The 9,229-nt window shown below is 43.2% G+C and overlaps 1 protein-coding gene across 3 annotated transcripts; it reads right to left on the reverse strand.

Moving 5' to 3' along the window:
• Nucleotides 1–1,298: 1,298 nt before the first annotated feature.
• RRM2 (ribonucleotide reductase regulatory subunit M2) lies at nt 1,299–7,498 on the reverse strand. Of its 3 annotated transcripts, XM_075861110.1 has the most exons (10): nt 7,291–7,498; nt 7,136–7,207; nt 5,807–5,953; nt 5,524–5,640; nt 4,411–4,544; nt 4,181–4,275; nt 3,911–4,044; nt 3,510–3,614; nt 1,902–2,015; nt 1,299–1,817 (listed from the first exon to the last, which is right to left on the reverse strand). In XM_075861110.1, the coding sequence occupies exons 1-10, from the start codon at nt 7,375–7,377 to the stop codon at nt 1,665–1,667; spliced, it is 1,158 nt and encodes a 385-aa protein (XP_075717225.1). In that variant the 5' UTR covers nt 7,378–7,498; the 3' UTR covers nt 1,299–1,664. The 3 variants fall into 3 exon arrangements, with proteins under 3 accessions (XP_075717225.1, XP_075717227.1, XP_075717226.1); XM_075861112.1 differs by lacking the exons at nt 7,136–7,207; nt 7,291–7,498 and adding an exon at nt 6,819–7,068; XM_075861111.1 differs by lacking the exons at nt 7,136–7,207; nt 7,291–7,498 and adding an exon at nt 6,602–6,696.
• Between the last annotated feature and the right edge of the window lie 1,731 nt (nt 7,499–9,229).

A 9,229-nucleotide genomic window follows, 5' to 3' on the forward strand; every position in this document is an offset into this window, starting at 1 on the left:
GGTTAGGGTAGAGTGCCATTTGTTATAATTGCCAAATAGCATTACATATTGCACTTCTAGAATAGTTTACTTTTTTACTAAGGCCTCGTGCACACTGCCGTAGCTGTGTCATCTGCGGGCCGACGGCATATCAGTGTACACATTGACTACGAGACGGGATCGCAAATGCACAGCGTATAATGACAAGTCCTATTTTTTTTCTGGCCAATAGACTGGAAACTATGGTCATGTGCATTGGCCCATAGGTTAACGTGTATTTTATACTATCCACAACTGCAAATAGTATACGGCCCCGCAGAAACAGTCGTGTGCATGAGGCCTTAACCTGCATCTACAGTATTTGTGCAGTTTTGCATGAGTAGTAACATGGAATCAAATCACAGGTGAGGTTTTTTGTTTTTAGCAGTGGGGTCAATGCCATCATATTGCTTTTTGGAGGCTGTCCACAATTAAGCTCCTCTTGGCTAATTAGTCACATCACTGCAGAAAAAGAGAAGTACATGGTGCACCATCCTAGAGTGATCAAATTAAAATAGGAGCGGTGCTCACCTGGTAGCGGTGAGCTAGGAGCACAACATCCTTGTAAACTATGTGGTTGGGGGCCTGCAGCCTGGGATTTTTCCGGTGACCCGTAATGTTCCATTGCACAATGTATATAAGATATACGATGGGAAAGAGGGAATCCCACTGAACGGCACTGATTCTCCCAAGTGCAGAGTAGGTGAAAGTTCCGTGGGGCCCCTTGAATCTGGGGCCGCTAGTAAGCTTGCAATAAAATCCTCAACTGCTAGAGCTGATCCTTGGTATATTTGTGTTTTTTTTATATAAAATACATTTAAAATATGTTTTGAGACTGAACCGGTCTTCATCATGCTTATCTCCCATGGGTCACCGATGTCCCATGCATAGTCACTAACCATGATAGTGACGATGCATGGGACATCAGCGACCCTCAGGATAAGCATGATGAAGACCGATGCTGTCTTAACACACAGCATTAAAACTTTATAGAAAAATGCAATAAATATACCAAGGATCATCTCTAGCAGTTGAGGATTTTATTGCAAGCTTACTAGCGGCCCCAGATTCAAGAGGCCCACAGAACTTACCTGCTCTGCACTTCAGTGCCATTCAGTGGGATTCCCTCTTTCACATCGTATATCCCATCTACACAATTAGTCACTTCAGGCCCATTTAGGTGAATTTGACAGCAATATAGAACGATGCACCAGCTCAATGAATGGTTTGGTCTCTAGTGATCACATGTATTAACATGACCCATTAGATTAAGAAGCAACTTTTTTTTAAAGAAATTTTTATTTAATTTAAAGTGCGGAGTTCATACTAAAATACATAAAAACCATTTACACTAAAATAAGTTTCTGCCATTAAACAGCTCTTCCCCTGCAGAGTACACAGCACCCTTTATAATATACACCAAGCTGTACAACCTTTTGTACCCATGAGTGTTCTTCTTGAATCACACATGCCGACTTCTGTAAACTAGCATGTGTGAAAACAGACGATACGTTGTCCTGTCTGACAGCACATCTGAGCTTATAGTCACACTGCAACAGGTGTCCAATCCTGGAAAATACAAATTAAGACAACCTGCACAGATTTAAAATGCCCCCATCTTACTGCATTGATAGTGTTCAGTCCATTTAAAATTCAGCATCAAGAGTGAATTTGCTGTCCGCTGCCTTTGCCATGACTCCCATCTTCTGGTATTCACCAACTTTCTTCTCAAAGAAATTAGTTTTCCCTTCCAAGGAAATGTTCTCCATGAAGTCAAAGGGATTTTCGGCCTTGAAGATCTAAATAGCGAAGAGGATCATTAGTATAACTAACCTCAAGTTAAATTTAAAGAAAAAAAATAAAATGCTTCTGAAATAGTCTACCTTGCTAAAGCCAAGCTCCAACATGAGACGATCAGCAACAAACTCAATGTACTGCTTCATCAGAGTGCCATTCATGCCGATGAGCTTTACAGGTAGTGCATCAGTCAAGAATTCCTGAGAAGGGAATGTAAATTTTGATATACAAAAAGTGCGGTTAACATTAAGGCCTCATGCACACGACCGTGTTCGGTCCGTGATATACGGTCCGCATGTCGGCTGCATGTCCCGGACCGAACACAGTGCAGGGAGTCGGGCTCCTAGCATCACACTTATCTATGACGCTAGGGGTCACTGCCTGTCCGCGGAACTACTGTCCCGTACTGTAATCATGTTTTAGTGTGTGACAGTAGTTACGTGGATAGGCAGTGACACCTAGCGTCATAGATAAGTATGATGCTAGGAGCCCGGCTCCCTGTACTTTGTACGGTCCGGGACAAGCGGCCGACATGCGGACCGTATATCACGGACCGAACACGGTCGTGTGCATGAGGCCTTATTCGATAAGTTTAGGTCTACAACTAGTCAATGCACCAATCCATGGCTCTATATTTTAGAGTGTTATTTAAGTGCTGCCAGAATATATATATTAATAAGCCCTGGCTGCCAACCACCATGTTTTAACTGATCTTAATGTAAAGACCGCTAGACCAGGGGTACTCAACTGGTGGACTGCAGTCCAATCCTGGACACCAGTTGTCTGGAACAATGGATTCTCTAGCCCTGGGGACCGGCTACATTCTCTTGTATCAGAGTCCTCAGGATGCAGGTACAATACTAGGGGAAGGGGCAGAGTTGGGAGCCATCAGCTCCCTTCATCATTCACAAGACTACAGGTGATGCCAGAACTGCAGCCTATAAGATGCTGGGAGAGAATCCTGCGCAGGCCAGCTTGTCAATGTCAGTTCACTGTGCCGGACTACGCAAGAGTCCCGGCGTCTCATAGGCTACAGAACTAATGCAGCTGAGGCCCGATAGTTGTGGGAAAGGGGCTAGGAGTACAAGTTTGTTTTGTCTTATTGGAGCACTACCGACCAAAGGGAACTACACAAGAGGGGGTTGGGACACCATCTACAATGGGCACCCTCTACAAGTGTCTGATTAGTTCTAACCGACAACTTTGCTTGCCAAGCCTGCCCCTGAGGAGAAGTACAGGGATACTGACTGCTGATGCCCTGTATTTAAGGGATACTGTCTGCTAAGCCAATGTATCCAAGTTTATGGTGTAAAAAGCAGTCACCCACTATGTACCTAGTTTCAAAGGGCTGGTGACAGAAATCTGGATGTAGATGGTTTAAGGTTTGCAAGACATCTTTACTACTGGTGTTCAGCTCAGACCTTCACCTGATACTTCACTAAAAATAGCTTAGTAACTGCTCTCTATATCTCTCGGCCTTGGTCACACATTTGACAATTTATTTTTTGCTAATGCCGGGTTGCACCAGGAGATGAGTAATTTCTCCTCCCTCTGACAGCGACATTCCCAGGCATTTTAATGACTTCTATAAGCTCTATGATAAGACTAGTACGAGGTTACACTTGTACATTAACTTTACATAGTGATTTTGTACCATTTCAGTTCACCAAGCCAGTTCTAAGGGTTAAACACACCTGTTCAATCTTGACAGCATCAACAATCAGCTCTCGGACACGGTCTTCTGATGGTTTGTGTACAAGATGTTTGAACATAAGACAAGCGAAGTCTGTATGAAGACCCTGTAAGGATGCAGAAGGAAAATTAGTTATCCAGGTCACAGGGACTGAGGGAAAGGGTGGGTTTGTATTTATCAGTTGTGCCCAGCCAATTGTTTTTAGCCTGAGCCGGACATAACTGATGAAATTACACAGCATCCATAGCCAAGACTGGCCGGAGAAGTTACAGTGTTAAAATGGATGTAACTGATGCCAGGAACAGTCACATAGGAAAGCATGGGATCAGTTTCCCTCCAGTGTTTCTGTACAATGCCGGATACAAAAACAGAGCCCGACAGACCACATTGAGAATTGCTCACCTCATCACGACTGATTAACTCATTGGAAAAGGTCAGACCAGGCATCAGTCCACGTTTCTTCAGCCAAAATATTGCAGCAAACGATCCAGAGAAGAAAATTCCTTCAACTGCAGCAAATGCCACAACACGTTCACCTAGAAAAACAGAATCAGTTGCCTTAACTGGCAGAGTATCGCGATAGCAAGCACAGCGAGGGCCTGAGGAGCGTCATAATCCCCATTATTTTCATTCAGGAGAGTGAACCTTACATTGCAGCAATTTTAATCTTACCATAAGAGGATTGCTTGTCACCAACCCAACGCAGAGCCCAATCAGCCTTCTTTTTCACACAGGGAAGTGTTTCAATGGCATTGAACAGAAACTCCCTGCAAATCCATAAAAAGTTCATTAACTTTATATGCATTTATTAGCATAAAGGCAGGTTCATATTCTGAAGCTGGATTGAGTGGCGAGACTTATTAAAATTAGAAATTAAATACTCCATGCACATCAAGGCTTACCTTTCTTTAGAATCCTTGATGTAGGTATCAATGAGTAGGCTGTACATCTCTGAGTGAATATTCTCCATTGCAATTTGGAAGCCATAGAAGCAGCGGGCCTCCGTTACTTGAACTTCCTTACTAAACCTCTCAACCTGGTGTGAAGAGTGAGAAACACATTACAACTAAAGTCCTTATACTCGTGCAGCGCAAGCCTCCTTTCCCTCATAACAGAATTAGCTGTAAGATACCACAGCGAAGGCTAAGAAAAGTCAGTGCCTGGATTAAAGAAGTCCCCCCCCCCCCGCCCCTTATCCATAGTGATTACTGGCAAAACCACTTCCATTCTATTCTTAAAGGCTTCACAACCCCTAGCTGGCATGTTTAGACATTTGCGGTATACCGAAATACAAAGGAGGATGTGCGTTTGGGATTCGAGCCAAACAGACACCAAAGCTTCAGTTAGCATTACCATTGATTCCAATGCTTTCGTTGAGAAAAGTTGTGTTTTTCCGCAGAACTAGTGCAGTAGACTGCGCTATGGTTTCTGAATTAACGGAAACCAACGTAAACATTACCAGTGAAATAAATGGCAATGCAAACTGGAGCTATGGTTTCCATTTGGCTTGGTTGATGGGTTCCTCCGGAGAGGTCGTGGAACACCTCACTTTCCTTTGCTAGTTCTGTCATAGAAACGTGGCAAATGGCATAAGATGTTGCAACTTGTGGTACAAAATGGTGACATGAGCAATTACTTCTGCTCGTAACGCTTCTAAGATGCATATGGGAGGCCTGTGGAAAAGGCAGGGAAGACTGCAGGCCGACAAATTTACCATAATTTACACACCATCGAATGTAGATTATGAGGCAAATGCATGCCAGCTCATGGCTGGTCTAGATGACACTTTGTGGTGCATGGGTGGTCCCAGATGCACCTTATTAAAAGGTGTGCCGCTAAATTCAGCACATTTCACACCAACTTTTTATATAATGACCGGCGTGTGAAACACCAGTCTTAAATAAAGCCCCTCCGTTAATGAACTGTGGAGCAAGTCCTGCCCCCACCCCAATACTAAAACTCAGACTTGACTGCAGGTGAAGCAGCAAATTCATATTATACTAGTGTTCACTTACCAAGTTCTCATTTACAATGCCATCACTGGCTGCAAAGAAAGCCAACACATGAGAAATGAAGAACTTCTCTTCATCCTTCAAGGATTCCCAGTGCTGATGATCTTTGGAGAGATCCACCTACAAAAAGATCATATTTCAGTAACTCCAAATCAGACATATGGGCAGCAAAGTCAGAAGTTATAATATAAATCAATAGTGCAGACCAAGTCTGGTGAAGATATTCTGATCTTAAAGTAACAAACGTAACGGTAGAAGCAGAGCCGTCAGTTTTAGGCTAACCTACCTCCTCTGCAGTCCAAAAGGAAGCTTCTGCCTTCTTGTACATTTGCCAGATATCATGGTACTGAATCGGGAAGATGACAAAGCGATGGGGATTCTCCCTCAAAAGAGGCTCATCCTGAATATTCTGGTGCTGCTGCTTATTTTGCATCTACAAAAATACAGGGACATTTAGTTAGGGAACATGTGAAATGCAGTTTCCTGATTCTCTTCTACAATCTTTAGAATTAAATGTCAAATTTACCAGTCTTAAAAGGGGTTTACCAGCCCTAAAAATGGATTACCTATCCTCAGGACAGGTCATCAGTAGCTGCTAATAAGCTGTTTCATAAGGGGGTGCAGCACTTGTACGAGCACGGATTCCCCCTTATTTCTACTTGCTCACTGTGAATAGTCAACATGGATGTAGCAACAATTCAGGTATTGCAGCCTTCTCCCATTGGAGAGAAAGGAAGAAAAGGCTGCAATACCTGTGAATCGCCACTATATGTGTCAACAATTCAGTGAGCAAGTAAAAATGAGGGGGGGGGGGGGGGGGGGAGTCAGCACTTGTATAAACGCTGCACCCCCTTACAAGACAGCTGATTGGTAGGAGTCACCGATCAGCTGTACATGGCCTGTCCTAAACCCCTTTACTTTATCCCACTATGGAGACTCAGGAAGCACATTCATAATGGAAGCAAAATTTGAGCTAAAGCAGTACATGCACAACGCATTTTTGAACATACATTTAACATTGATATATATATATATATATATATATATATAAAAAAAATCAATGTAAGATGACATCTTTTACCGTGACAGCCAAACATATCATGATGTTTCCGTTAAACAGTGCAGTCTACAGATGCCACTACTGGGCATGCATCTAATCACCCGAGGACTCCCATTTTCATTAAGTTATTAAAAAAAAAAAAAAAAAAAAGAAGAGGAACCTTCATATTATAAAAAAAAAAAAAAAATCATCTAACAGACTATTAGCACTATAATATGGATCCATAACAGCCATGCACCTTATAGAAGATACATGGTCACGCTCAACAAGCAGCCTGCATTGTAGTACTGATACAGGAGGCCAGTAACGGATATTGTGTTCTATACAGGACTCATGTGAAGGATCTCCGGATATAAGGTGCTGGCGGCGAGGAAACCATTCACAACCCCCTCCCCCCGCTCACATTTGGCGCCAGGATGGGGCCACTCCCGGCGTAACTAACTACAACCCCCATTCTACACTTCGTATTACTACATCGGAGCAGTTTAGCTTTCCCCCGCCGTTGGGCGCAGTAGTACCCCGGAGGGCACTACAGTCAACGGTTATAACGCTCACCAGGTCAGCCTCCTGGAAGATCTTGCGGGCGGTCTTACTGGCCAGGATGCGGGTGTTGCTCAGAGTTGGAGGCTGCAATCAATAGAAAAATATTGTCAAAACAGATAATACAGGAATAACAGATCCAGAAGCGGCGGCAGCGGCCGGACACTCACCGTGTTCTCCTTGTCCACCAGCGTCAGGTTCTTCATCGGGGAGACATTCTCGTTGACAGCAGTGAAAGGTTTACGTGAGGCCAGCATGATGACGGTGGATGGAAGCACACAGGACAAACGTATGTGTACAGTGCAGGAGAAGATGACTGATGGAGCCCGAGCGCTGCCTAGTTATACCCCGTTTGGATTTGGCGCCAGGGAGAAACAACCAATTAGGAGTAAGAGTACTGGAAGCTGGTTAGACAAGAGCTTCGTATAGTGAAGGAGGATCCAAAGACAGCCAATCAGAAGAGCTGGAGGGCGAGACAGCTGTTACCAAACCCGTTCTTAAAAAGTGCGCCTTTTTTACACAATAGCTCAAATGTTTCGCAAAATCATGAATAAGTGTAGGATGTGTGTATATATATATATAGTTATAATTATGTGGGTATGTGTATAGTTATATATGTATAGTTATGTATATAGTTATGGGCATGTTTTATATACGTGTGTATATGTATATATATATATATATATATATATGTGCTGTTCTTACATAGACAGTTCTAAATGTAACCACTGCAGGGTGAGGCGTGAGCTGATGTTATGTAACTAATTCCTATTATGAAACCAATTACATGTTAAAAAGCAAACAAAAATAAAGTGTTATTAAAAGTTTCTTTACCTTTTTTTTCGCTGGGTTTGCGAGGCATGTAAGGTACGCAGTGCGATATTGTTGTGTGATGTTCTGTATCTCGCCTCCGAGTAGTCAACCAAAAGATTACACAACTGTCATTGACTACTATGGAGTGTGACTAGTACACTTGCTCGATCATATAGAAATCGCATTTTCAGTGGCTAAATGCTTTTCTATGCGCAGCGACATTCTGTAACCGCTTCAAATTTGGTGAAGCGCAGCGTAAATGTGACGTCCCACGGTCCCCGCACCATGTCTTGCGGTTTTTTACTGCAGAAAATGGTGCGTATTTTGCAGCGTTTTTTTCAGGGCTAGGAGATGGTGACATCTCCACTGAAAAACGCAGCAATTCAGTCCACTTTCCGCAGCAGGAATTGACATGCTGCGGTATGAAAAATACACAGTTTCTGGTCGGAAATTTTACGCAGCGCGTGGATGAGATTTGTTAAATCTCACCCACTTTGCTGCTACTGTGTTCTGCGTATTTTCTGTCCGCAATTCCGGATGAAAAATATGCAGCAATTCCGTTACGTGTGGACGAGCCCTAACAGAAAAAAGTATGGCTGGTTTTACACAGGCGTATTACAGCCGCAAATCCGGGCCCAAATGCAGGTCTGTAAATCCTTATGATGCTGTCATTAAACCCGCAATCAGGCTGAGATTGCAAAAATGCACCTGTATTACGTTTGTTCACTTTTTATACGACCACCAAAAACGGATGGCTGTCGCGTGCGGACCATTGACTAGAACTGGCGAGGCAGAGCCACAAAAACTGACAGGGATAGAACCTGCCCTAAGTTCTGTGGATCGTGCACTTGGAAGAAAACTGATGTGTTTATGGCCTGACATAAATGTATGGGTCAATGTGCTATCCATTAAAAAAACGGATAGCACAAAGAAATATACTGATGTGCACGTGAGCCAAAGTTGACAGGCGTATTTTGGAGCGCAAATGTTTTTTATTAGGGTATGTTCACACGCTTAGCAAAATACGTCTGAAAATACGGAGCTGTTTTCAAGCGAAAACAGCTCCTGATTTTCAGACGTTTTTGTAGCAACTCGCGTTTTTCACTGCGTATTGACAATGGAGTCAATGAAAAACGGCTCCAAAAACGGCCCAAGAAATGACCTGCACTTCTTTTTACGCGCCGTATTTTGAAAACGACGTGTAAAATTACGCCTCGTAGGAATAGAACACTGTAAGGCTGGGTTCACACACCCTATTTACGGACGTAATTAGAGCATTTTAGCCCCGAATTACGT

Source organism: Rhinoderma darwinii, chromosome 4, assembly GCF_050947455.1.
Source record: "Rhinoderma darwinii isolate aRhiDar2 chromosome 4, aRhiDar2.hap1, whole genome shotgun sequence".
NCBI classification, from domain to species: Eukaryota; Metazoa; Chordata; class Amphibia; order Anura; family Rhinodermatidae; genus Rhinoderma; species Rhinoderma darwinii.